This window comes from Manis pentadactyla, chromosome 3, assembly GCF_030020395.1.
Source record: "Manis pentadactyla isolate mManPen7 chromosome 3, mManPen7.hap1, whole genome shotgun sequence".
Classification (NCBI taxonomy): domain Eukaryota; kingdom Metazoa; phylum Chordata; class Mammalia; order Pholidota; family Manidae; genus Manis; species Manis pentadactyla.
In genome coordinates, this window is record NC_080021.1 from 1,408,820 (window position 1) to 1,421,561 (window position 12,742).

The window sequence follows — 12,742 nt, forward strand, 5'->3', positions numbered from 1 at the left end:
CGGCAAGTCCCCACGGAGAGGAGCACAGCCACGCGCACACTCACGGGCTGTGTCAAAACTCTCAGGAGAACCAGAAGATGCACATCCTAGACCATTGGGTTTTTTTAAGTTACACTGATTAAAAGTGACTCTACAAACCAACAGAAATCACACTTTGGAGCCTAACGTGGGCTTCCACGCCAGCCCCTGCTGCCCTTCACACATGGGAGCCTTTTGGAAAGCCGGGGGGCGGTGAGCCACACACGAGCTCATTTTCTTTGCTGGGCATCTCACTTCTGGAGAGCAGCCCAAGGAAAGAACCCTAAATGTGACAACTAAACAAATAAATATAGCTATAGTTTAAAAATTTCCACCAAAGCATTATTTTTAATCATGAGAAACTGGAAAGAATCCTAAATGATCAATAATTGAGAAATGGGCACATAAATCACAGTCTCTTCATGCACCGGAACATCATGCAGCTGTTTAAAATAAGTCATAAACATTTCCCAGCAGCGTGGGAGAAATACTACACATGGGAACAGAAGCAGGGCAGGAGGCGACACTGCATACAGTACATGTGACTGTGCAAAAAGAACTCGGATAGATAAGCCCTGCAGGAAATGTGCCGAAGTGTTCACTGGAGTTGGGTCAGGATGGCGGGGTTATAGGCTAATTTTTGCTGTCTTCCAGATACACTGAAATTAAATTAAATGACTTAATAACATAAAACTTCCTTATAAAATTAGAGGAACACATACGGTTGGAAGATAAACAGGATAAACTCACAGGCGTCTGCGATGCAGCTTAGCACACGAGGGCCAAGTTCCAGTTCCTGGTCGGAAGCGGCCCTGCAGACGGGCCTGGGGAAAGCCTGCCCGAGTTCAGCGGCAGCCGCTGTTCAGGGAGCTACGGGGGCTGCAGTCCTTGTTCCCACCCAGCTGAACCCTGAGCCCTGATGGCATTAACACACGTGGAAGGATCCAGTCTGAGGATGCTCTTGGTGTAGCTGCTGGCATAATTATGGAGGAGTGGCCAGCCTCAGCCTTGTCCAGCATGCTGGCCACCATGGCAATGCCTGGTGAATGAGGCTAAGTGTGGGTCACAACTGTCACCATGCACCCTGGCTCCTGGGGTCAGGGTAACTAAAGGAGAAGTCATGTAACTTGCCAGGTGAGATGTGAGGCCGTGGCAGCATCCGAGACTATGAAGTCTCAGTCCAGGGCTCTTTCAAAACGTCTCCGGCCTGGAAACCCTAAACTCCGTTTGAACAAGGGAAATACAATACCTACAGGTACAGGCCCAGAACCTATATACACAGGGGAAACTTATGCATTACCTGCACAGGTGCTCGCCTGCTGCATGTGCACACACAGGCACACACATGCCCATGCACGGGCACACACACGGGAGCCCACAGCAAGCGCAGAGCGGGTGGCCCCAGGGGTCCCCCTCTTTTCTACAGAAGGCTATACCGGCGGGCTGGATGATGTAAATACCTTTTCTCCTCGAGTCCCCTTTTCACCCCGTTCTCCTTGGAGGCCCTGGGGGGGAGGAGGAGAAGATTAGCACCACGACGTGTGGACCCAGCGCCTCTGTGCGGAAGGGCCGAGAGCCTGCGGACGGACCACCCTCTGCGGCGGAGGCCTGTCTCCCGGGGGCCTCCCTCCTCCCCGGGCCCAGGCAGCCGAGTGAGGCCCCTACCAGAGGGCGAGGAGAGCTCCTGGGGCCCGGCCTGGGTTCTCCAGGCCCTCCGGACACAGACCTGGGCACGCCCTGTCCCGGAACTCAGCTGGTCGAGGGGAGGGATACGGCCTCCGACGCCGTCCGCACTGCCCCCCAGAGCCTGAGCATGGAATCGGGGCTCTGTCCCCAACACTGAACCCGAGACTCCAGATCCCTTAAACCTCCCCCTGTCCTGTGGCGAGGACCACTGCCCTGCCCTGCACCGCCCCACCTTCAGAAGCAGCACCCAGATCCTGAGCTAAGAACGCCCTTCCCTCTGTGGGCAGCCTTTATGGAAATACCAGCCACGATGTGGGCCTCTCTGACCAGGGAGTCTAAATGACTGACCCCCGCCCTGCCCGCAGGCACTCTTGATCCTCTCTGCCACGCCTTACTGTGCTCTCAGCCCTCAGCCCCACAGGACGAGCTCCCTGCCTCCCCTACGGAGAACGTAAACCCCAGAGGGCAGGGCCTTCCTTCCTGCATCCCTGGAGGTGAGGGCAGTGCCTGGATTGATGTTCATAAGCACTTGTTGAGTGAATAAATGATTCAGTGAATGACTACATCAATCCCTCAGCACAAGAATCTCATCCAAGTTTTGCCCCAAAGCTCCTTCCCCACACTAATGTGCAGGTGCTTGCGACGGATCTCTGATGGGTAGCGTGCGCAGTGAGACGCCTGGGCCACCGGCACCAGCTGATGAACGCGTAGCTTCTCCCCGGGCCGGGCATGGTCCTGCTGGACCGAGGGGCGAGAGTGCATCCTGTCCTACCAGGTGGACTCCCTGCATGGCACCCTCTCTCCTCCCCTTCCCTGGAAAAGGGAACCTCAGACATTCTATGGAAAAGATGTTACAGAGGGCAGACACTGCTCGGGCCTGCTTGCTGGTCCCAGGAACAACATACGTCTTTGGTGGCTGGAGAAGAGGCACAGGACCAGGGCCCCAGGGTGCTATCACAGAGGGTCTGTGGACCACCAGCTCTCTGGGGGAACTGGACTCCATGCCATTTTAATGCCATTCAAATATTTTAGCCGGACACCCAGAGACCAGAGGTCCCGAATGTCCCCGAGGTGGTGCAGGCCGCCTTGTTCAAATGTGGACTTTTATATCACTTCTTTGATTTGAAGGTGATCTCAACTCTTTCTTAATGAGAACCAAGAATAGTATTAGAGACCCTAGAAGCCACTTTGCTCCTTATATACCTTATGTAACTGTTCACTGCGTCCTCCACTGGGCACCTGCCCACTGAGGATCCGACATGTGTCTCGCACTGTTCCAGGGGCTGGGAATTAATAGACTCCATCCACCTGGGGAGTGGTAGACTGACAGGGTGGTAAAAATGGCTTCTGTAGATCAAGTGTCAGAAATGCCTGGGTTGCAGGGTAGAAATGTGGATTCTTGGGCTCCATCTAAACCCACTGCTTCATTGTCTGGGGAAGAGGTCCCAGGAATGTGCATTTAAACTTGATCTCTAAGGAGATTCTTAAGTACCATGACATTTAAATATTTCTGGCCTAAGAGAAGAGCCGAAAACTCTTCATTGCCATTGACACAGGCAGGGCAGTGGGCACTCCATGTGTAGATGCAGGAGGCAGGCCTGTCAGAGAGCCTGGGTCGCCATCCATGCAGTTGGATCAGAACCCCTTCCAGACAATTGCCTTTACTTACAGGAGCTCCAACATGTCCGGGAGATCCGGGAGGTCCAGGCAGTCCTTGGGATCCCTGCAGAGAGCGTTCACAGGAAAGGTGGGTCAGGGAGAAAAGGCAGAAGCAGAAGGGACGCCCAGGCAGTACCCGTGCTTGGGGCCAAGGGCCGCTGCTCCTCTGCCAGTGCCGCGTGCTGCTGGCACATGATCTCACCGAGAGCACCCACCTCCACTGCCCTGGCTCTGTTTAGAGTTCACGCCGACCCCGCCTGGTGAAGCCATGATTCACACCCACAACTACTCCACTTCAAGGAATAGCTAGTGGGTGTTGCGTCTGCTCTACAATGAGGCCAGCACAACAATGTCCGTTTCCACTCGCCCTGTGTCCCATGGCTCTCCCGTGATCCGGCCACCAAAGCGCACAGCTTCTGATCGACGTGACTGATTCCTTCAGCTAATCATGCCCCCTTTGCCATGGGGCCAGCACGGCCTGGATGAGTCCCGACAAAGCCCGGCGGAAGTCTGCCGAGCCCAGAGGCTTCTCTGTTGCCTGGACCGTCGTTGCTACAGCTTTTAAGCAGCTCATCAGGCAACATCTATTAACATCTACTAAAGATAAAGTGTGCATTTCCTCAGCCAAGATTATCCTAATTTTTGTCATCCACCCTATGTAAATAAAAATACAGCACTTAGGGAGACACACAAATGTGCATTTATCCCTTCATTGATTTTAGTGGAAAACAAATGAAATTAGAAACAACCTTCAGAGCCATAAATAGGGGCAAGATTATGTAAATCGCAGTGTATCCATATTATGGAGCCGCATGCGTTAGGAGAATGGATGGCATCTATCTGTATTGGCTTGGACAGATGTCTCTGATCTCTTGTTAAATGGAAAAGGCGAACAGCAGAGTATGGTATGGTTCATTTTCTGTAAGAATTTAGGAAAAATCGCTTATGTGTGGCTATGCCCACTGACGCGTGCGTGTAGTTGTGAGAAAGGTAGGTAGGGAAGTGTCTGTGCACCTCTTCCACACATAAAGCAACAGGCTTTGCAAGAAGATTTGTGCACTGGGAATAGCAGAGGAATACAGGTCAGGTGACACTTACCCACATGCCCACCTCACCGGGCAGCCCGGGCTCCCCCTGCACACAAAACAGTTCATGGTTATGACCCAGCAGGACCCTGGCCTGGGCACACGGGGCAGACCGAGGACTCAGGGGCCATCTGCTCCTGGAACTCAGAGCTCAGCTGAGGAACTGCAGCTGCAGGCAGTCAGCCACCCAGGCTGCCCTCGGACAGTCTTCCTACAAGCAGAGCCCGTCCTTCCTGGGGCTGGTACCCTCTCCGCCCCTCTCGCTCCTGCTGCTGGCGGTCAGCCAAACCGAAGAGGGGAGAATGCACAGCACCTGGAGACACAGTGAAGGCCTCGCCCAGGGAAGGGGCGATGGCCACCTGAGGGGGAGTGGGGGCGGGTCCAGAACTCCCCTTTCTTCCCTGTCTGCCCCCCACACCTCCTGCCTGAAGTGCTAGAGGCTTGGACACAGGAGGCGCTCACAGATCAGGGCTCCTGCTCTGGGACCTGCTCACAGGCGGCTGAAAATCTCAAAGGGAACAGAGGTAGAGACCCAGACCTGACTGCCCTTTGAGTTTGTGGTGGAGAAGAGGGTCTCTTTGTGCCGGGGGCAGACTGACCCACGTGAGTCGAGGCCACTGCTTGGGTTTTTGTAGCTACAAACTGGGGACCTGGGTGAATCCCTCGCCTTGGACCTCAGCGTGGCTCCAGGTCTGATTTTGGGGACAAGATCTGTGCACAGGCGCTTGCCAACTAAGGAGGAAATAGCTTCCAAGGACACACAGGCGATGCTCGGTGGCCGCAGCCACTGCTGGTGTTGTTATAATTAATGGGCCAACCCTTGGGGGCCTGGCGAGGTCCTGGTACGCAGGGCCCCCAGCTCAGGGCCCCAGCAAAGGCCGCCCTCTCAAGGCCGCAGGAGTCTGACCAGAGGCTGCCTTGTCGGGGGGGGGGGGACACACATACCCTCATGCCTTTGCTGCCGTCTCTCCCAGGGGGACCAGGCAGGCCCAGGGACCCCTAGGACAGACGAGAGACAGAAAAGCAATTAGTGCAGGACAGAGTGTAAGAAATTCAGGTTCTCAGGCTTCCCCTGAGACCCGCCCTATCGGTGGGGGTCCGGGCTCTAATGAGACCCCCCGGTGGTCCGCACACCCGGTGGCCCCTGGCCCACGGCCCTCCCTGCCTGCGGTCCTTGCTCGCCCCAGGCCCAGCATCACGCACGGAAGCAGAGCACCTCGGCCCCGCCCACGCACCTGGGGCTGGAGGATTCTGGCTGCGGGTGCCCCCCTGTGGTGTAGGATGGCCAGCAGCACCGCTAGATGCCAGCAGTGCTCCCAGGGGTGACAACCCAAAATGCCTCCACAGTGCCAAATGCCGCCCCCCGGCCGAGAACCACGGGGCTGAAGAGCCACAGGTCATTAAAACAAATGAAGCCGGGGTGAACTCCATCCTCACAAAGCACCCCCAGAGGCACGTGGCAGGCTCACTCCTGGAGCAGCTATCGGGGAGCAAAGGGGGTGCGGGCCAGAGCGCTCATCTCCCCCTCTCCCCCACATGCTTCCTGGGGAGGGTGTGGGGGGACAGTTCAAAATCAGGGACTCCTGGGTCTCTCGGCCAGTATCCCGCTAAAATCGAAGGACTCCACCAATACCATCAGCCCGCCCTCCCCCATTAATTCCCCGGGGGACACTGAGCGCACCGGTGCCTCTTTCTGGGCTTTTCCATTTGTGAAACGAGAATGTTGGCCATTCGGTGAATGAGGGACTGGATGGATCTACTGGCGATATTTAGAAGCCACCTGGCGCTGGTCCTGGAGTATGAATCCTTATCTTCCCAAGAACCCCGCCAGATAGGTCTTAGGAAGACCTCAAAGGCATGTCAGACATCACACATTTCTTATTTTTACGTATACGATGCATGCATGTATGTGTGTAAATACACACACACACCTTTAACATTCCTACGAAGTGACTCCCAAGGCCTTGTCATTTTATCTACGTCACTATGATAAGAAACAGACAGACTGCCGTCTCTGGTCCTGGCACCCGACAGACATGAGTCTGCAGCTCTGCACCTTTCTAGCTGTGACTTCAGATGAAGCCACACTGTGTGTCACTGGCCACTCATCTAAATGTGGACGATGGTGCAGCCTCTCCTCCCAGCTCACCGTGACCGCGACCACCCTGCCCCCGACAGCAGAGGCGTCAGACGGAATCGCACCGCACCAGGACACAGCGGCCAGGAAACAGGCCTTCCCCAGGGGACGTGCACCACGCGCTGCATGGGAGACACACGCTTGCTCCCGTCTAACGGTGTAACGGTGTGAGCTTAGGCTCACACAAAACACCGATCTGCTAGTAAGTGTATGTGCATTTCAGCAGGGAGACCAGCCTGCACGCTGTGCTTCTGCACAGCCCTCGGGCAAAACTCAACATGTCCCAGGGGGGAAATGTCACAGAAGAAGAAGGACTTCCCTGAGGACATGCCCTTGATGGTGCTTCCCTCTGGAATCAGGCCTCATGGGGTCACCTGGTGCAGAGCTCACCCCGGGTGTTGGTTACCAGGTGAGACAGCAAGTCCTTGAAAGGCCCGTCTGTCTTCTGGCTGCTGCAGGTGGGCAAGACCCGCAGCTAACGCCAGGTAAGGGATATCGTGGTGGGCTCCTGCCTCAGGAATCAAGGGGGGAGGGCAGCAGGCACAGGAGCTCCCAGGACGTCTAGCAAAGGGAGCTGGGGTGGAGCCCAGAGACAAAGCCAGGGGGACCTCCAGAGAGTTTTGGAACCTTCCCTTTGCCCAGAGGTGTCACATTCCCAGCCTGTTGGCACTTTCCAATAGATGCCAACAAGGATCTGGGTGAATCTATCCCATTCGCAAGACAGGAGCTCTGGGAGGCGGGAAACCAGGACTTCCTCCCTTCCATGGTACCCGCCTGGCACAGGCCCCCACAGGTGCGCCACAGGGGGGGCGATGGGGGACCTCCTACTTTAAACAGCCTGGGGGCATGAAACCCCCAGGGACAAAGTGAAAGGCAGGATGTGTAGAAAAAGCAAAGGTCTTGGGCCGTAAGCTGTGGCTTTGAATTCCTCACCACTGAGGACTGATGACCACGGCCAAGCTAGTGAGTTGCTGTCAGTCTCAGTCTGTGTCTGTAAGCAGGGGTCACAAACCCAGCTACAGGCACGCTTCCCAAGGACATGGGCAGTGTGGCAAACTGGTTTTAGATGACTGGCATCAGAACCAGCCACCTTGGCTTAGTTACAGGGGTGGGCAACCCTTGCTTTGCTGAGCACTGACTACAGGCCTCTTTGGGGGTGAGTATTTTCTTTGAGAGGCTAACACCTCATTTTGAATCTTATGTTACATGGTTGGGATAACCAAGCTAGATCTGCAAACATTCTGAGAAATTTATACTTTCAAGTCATCATGAGATGCAGGCATTTCATTAGATGGTTTCTGCTCTTAAGAAAATTGTGTCTCAAGAAAAAGTCATCCTGGCCCAGATACTGCTTTAGTGTCACCTAGACTTGACATCACAGAACACCACCATGTCCCTGTGACACACCTCCCCAGTCCTGCAGCCACACTCACCATTGCGCACAGAGGCCTTGCAAAGAGAAAGCTATGGCCCTGGGCTGCCTGCTTCCCGTTAGGAAGTCACTCACCCTCTCTGAGCCACAGGTTCATCCTTTGTAAGTAAGAGGGGCACAGGCGCACGCTGCTTTCAGATGAGAAAGTGAATGTGAACATAGTTCGTAGACTATAAACTAATAATGAAGGCCTGTTGTTTGTTCTCTTGAGAAGGAAGAAGGGAGTGGAGAGGGACGGGAGCTGGCCTGGAGTTGGCCATGTCCAGCATGGGGTGCTTCACAAAGGGGACACGTGCAACTAAGGAGCTGACAGTTAAGTACTCTCCTACTGGTGGGTTTCAGCCCCAGGCAAGTTCACTCTGGATTCAATGAGACTGAGGAATGACAATGGAACATTCCTGGGGTGAAAGGGTTTATATCCAACTTTATTCCTACGGTGGCAGGTCAGTCACTAGAGTCCTATCCACTCAGAGCAAGTCTGCATGCAGCAAGCCGGTCTCTGCCTCTGGGCCCCTCTGTCCTCATATTCGTCCTCTGGGCCTCTCTGCCTGCACAGCCATCCTCTGGGCCCCTCTGCCTGCACAGCTATACCACACAGCCATCCTTTGGGCCCCTCTGTCCTCACAGCCACCCTCTGGGCCCCTCTGTCTGCACAGCCATCCTTTGGGCCTCTGCCTGCACAGCTGTCCCACACAGCCATCCTCGGGGTCTCTCTGCACAGTCGTCCCGCACAGCTGTTCTCCGGGCCTCTGTCCTCGGCACTGCCACCACTCCAGCCTCTGCTCTGCTCTCCTGCAACCATGCAGCCCCCCCACCGTGTCACCCAGAGCACCGGGTGGAGCTCTTTATACAGAGTCAATAACAACACATTGCCCACACGTGTGTAGTGAGCCAGCCAACGAGGGCCAGGTGAGAATCCTGGCCACAGGAACTCTCATTTTATCCACACTGGCTCAGCCACACGGCAAGAGAAACTCACTCACTCCTGGTCACACAGTTAATAGACTTGTAAAATGAGGACAATATTTACCTCAAAACTAAATGTGTGTGTGGGGCCTGGCATAGTATTATTTATAAACACCAGGTACTGTTATTATTCTCAGGTGCTCTGTGAATTATTTGAGATGAACTGAAGAGAGGAAAAGACCCACCGCGTGCGTCTGTGTGGGCCCACCCGGGCCAGCTGACACCCTCCAGGCTTCCCGAGGCCTCGGGGTTACAGAAGTCCCAGGGGAGGCGGGGGGTCTGACACTCCCAGCTCTCGGCCGCCTCTGGGGATCAGACCTCAGGATGCCGAGGGTGCAGAAAACGTTATTTGGCATATAAAGAATGGAATACTTTGCTGGAGCAATGGTAGTTATACGTAGCATTTACGAGCACTTGGTACAAATATAAGTTATTTATTTTCATTTGCTCATCTCATTAGCGACCCTCTGAGGTGAGCATATTACAGTTGCCAATTAATAGATGAGGAATGCAAGCGTCAGAGAACAGCTTCGAGGTGTCACACAGCCGGGACGGGCCTGGTCTGAACCCAGCCAGTCTGTGGAGGGTCCGAGCCTTTAGCCGACCCGTGCCCTCCTGGTCCCTCTGCCCAGCGATCGCCCTCCCCACAAACGCTCTCACCCCCTCACGTGAAGCCCTTGGTCCTTTGACGGGTCCTTCAGGCTGGGCAAGTGCCTGAGTGCCAGGGAAAGTGCAGATTTTCCTATTCCAGCTCTGCCAGGGGCTGTGAGATCCCCCGAACCCCAAACTTTTCCCACATGTCCTTCAGCACCACGGACAGGGGCTGCGGCACCTTGATTTATTCTCTCAGCATGTCGGTCTCAAACTACAAGGCTATCAGAAGTGGCTAATCTTATTTTAGCCTAAACCCTTTAATTATTTTAAAAATAGATCGCACTCAACCACAGTTATCCAACTCAATAACCATGAGTAATGCACATTAACGCACAGGCTAAGAAGAGGAGATGGGGGCGCGGAGTCAGCCAGCCGTGAACGGAGAGAAAGGGGCCCAAGGCTAGACTCAAGTGGCCTGAATGTCTCTTAGAAGCTTCACACATACAAGCACACACGTATAATTGGCATTTCATGGCTCAGACGCCCGATAATGCGGTCATTACAGAAAATGAGTTGGTTCCCAGGAGGGACACGGCTTTTGAGGGCCAAGGATTCCCAATCAGGAGCATCACTTTCGGGGAAGGGCAGGGACCCGGCACTGGCCAGTGCAGCGGTCAGAGCAGGGCCTGGAGTGGGACAGGTGTGGGCTCGGCCCCGCTCACCCCCCACCCCCCACCGAGACCTGGAGCCTGCCCCAGTTTCTTTCCAGGGGCTGCGGGAGGCTCCCACTTGTAAACTGAACAGCCGGGCATGTATAAAGATGTCAATAAAAAATCATGATTCTTTCTACTGCGCAGCACCGTCTCCGAGACAGAGTCACTGTACTGCTGCGGATAAGCTCACCAAGTGCTGAGCACTGAATTCTGCACGGCCTCTATTGTTAGTGCCCCCATCATCCCACCCTTTCAGAAAGACCAGTGAAATAAGTGTGCCCATGACCCCTTCCTATGCCACGGATTCCACTTATACCAGAAGCCCCTGATCTGCAGAAGCATCTATGGTTTCTGGAGACCTTTCCTGGTCACTGCTCTGGAAGAAGGCTCCAGACAAAACCCCCAAACAGCAGAGTCCTGTCTTCATTGCCCACCTACCTCCACAGCCCTTTCCACCTGCACAAGACCTTCTCATTGCACAACTTCAAATTCAGCATGGCTTTGAAAGGCACCAAAGAACGAGCTCAGGTGGGCAGGGCATGCTCTTACAGTGTGGATGGCACAAGGTATGTCTGGCTACTGCTGGCTCTGCCCTACTGGCTGTGCAGTGGCTGGGGCAACTTTTTCTAGAAAATCCTCATCACCCCTGCCCCCACCACCTCTACTCTCAGATGGTTGAATTAATCATACTCCAAAGCTCATGTCTCCCCTCTCTGGTCGTCTAGCACAGTGCCTGTCCCTCAATGGGCAGTTATGTGTTGTTATGATTCAGAACAAGGCAAAGAGTGTGGCTGCTTTCCTAAGTCTCAGCGGTCTTTCCCAGGACACCGGCCTAATGATGCCTTCCGCCTGCACCCACTGGGAGGTGCGAGTAAGACAGCGGCCAGGGAACCACCTGCTCCATGCTTGATGCTTTGAAGGACTTCACCAGCAGAGGGGATGGTGGACGTGCAAGGAGGAATCAGTGATGGGGAGGCAGAAATATCCAGGGAGGGCCCTGGGAAATATGAACCCAACGTCAGCAGGAGAGAAATACGCGGGAAAGGTCACCTGGCGCCGCAGCCCAGCAGGCAGGAAGCTTACTCCAAACACGGGGGCCTCTCTGCCAAACAGCAGGGGCGGCTGGGTGGTGTCGGTAGAGGACACTGTGACAACAGCAGCATTTAAATCAAACACACGTTCACGTGTACTTCTAAGCTCCAGACGGGATGGCACGTTTCAGTCAAAGGAAGACTTGTGGAGCCGGGGAATTCCAGGCCCCCGACCCACCCGGACAGTGACTGTGCACCCTTCCCAGGAGGCTGGGCGCTTCTGGTTCCCAGCAGCACGGAGGAGCCGGCTTCTTTCAGCTTCACATCATCAGAGAATAGGAGCCCCGGCTCGTCGGGCACCTGGTTTGGAATAAACGTGTGCAGAATCCACTTTTTCAGACCCGGGGACCAGGCCCCCGCATGCCGGCTAAGAATCTGGCTCCCTGGCAACCTCCTTGATCTCCTCGTGGCAGCCTTGGGCTCTCTTTCCTGCACCTTCCAGTCGGTCCCTTACTTGCTTAGCTTCACAGTGAGCCCCCCCGCCAGGACGCCCCCGTGATGACGTCAGAAGTGCCCCCGGCCCTGGGTCCTCTTCAGGACACTCGGTTGAATTTTCGAGAAGACAGCACCTGGCGGTGAGCACGGCTGCCGCCCTTTGTCCAGCTCACGTCTCTTCCCCCACAGCCACGCTTGTCCTGGTAATGATGGGAGAAAATCACAAAAGGCGGGGAGCCGATGTTCACTTGACCTAAAATTCTGTCTGCTACTGGGGCAGCCAGACCAATAAAACACAGATGAGTTTCTCATATTTGCTCATTTTTTTTCTGGGGCAGCTCACTGTGAAATCTGAGCACAAAATCCTCGGGAAGTTGCATTCATCGCCATATGGATTTCTGTGAAAATGCCGAAGAAAGCATTTTTGGTGGCTATTTGGGTTTCTCCCCCTTCACTATGTGCGGAGCACCAAGTTGCCGAACCAAGCGTGGCTTTATGGGACGCCTTTGCCCAGCTCCGTCTCCCGGGGTTTTCACGGGCTCTCACCATCTGTGTGGGGTGGTCCGGACTCCACGAGGGGCCATGAAACCCCCTCCCTCCCCTGCCCTGCATCGCTCCAGGGAGGCTGGGTCTCCTTGGCAGCCAGACCAGCGCACCTGCACGCCCTGGTCTAGTCCAGCCTCTGCCCACAGGTCTGCACCCCAGTCTGACTCTCACTGTAATATTAAGACCAGCTGTTCTTCACAAGGGAGACGAAAAACACCGGTAGGAAATGCATTGCCTCAAGTATCTGAGCCGTTGGAGATGTGGCTTAGGTGGCCCTGACTTCGCTCGGCAACGGGACATACAAGGACTCATTCCTGGCTGGCCCTCTGTCACCGTCACTGGCCCTAACCGGCTCACTCCGTGGCAGCAGAATGGGTGCC

The 12,742-nt window shown here is 55.0% G+C and overlaps 1 protein-coding gene across 1 annotated transcript in view; it reads right to left on the reverse strand.

The window, feature by feature from the left end:
* COL22A1 (collagen type XXII alpha 1 chain) overlaps positions 1-12,742 on the reverse strand; it is a 237,705-nt gene that overhangs the window by 142,686 nt on the left and 82,277 nt on the right. Inside the window, exons 13-16 of the mRNA XM_057497641.1 lie at positions 5,394-5,447; positions 4,462-4,497; positions 3,374-3,427; positions 1,479-1,523 (exon numbers count right to left, since the gene is read on the reverse strand). Coding sequence (XP_057353624.1) covers positions 1,479-1,523; positions 3,374-3,427; positions 4,462-4,497; positions 5,394-5,447 — 189 coding nt within the window. The remainder of the gene's footprint in view (positions 1-1,478; positions 1,524-3,373; positions 3,428-4,461; positions 4,498-5,393; positions 5,448-12,742) is intronic.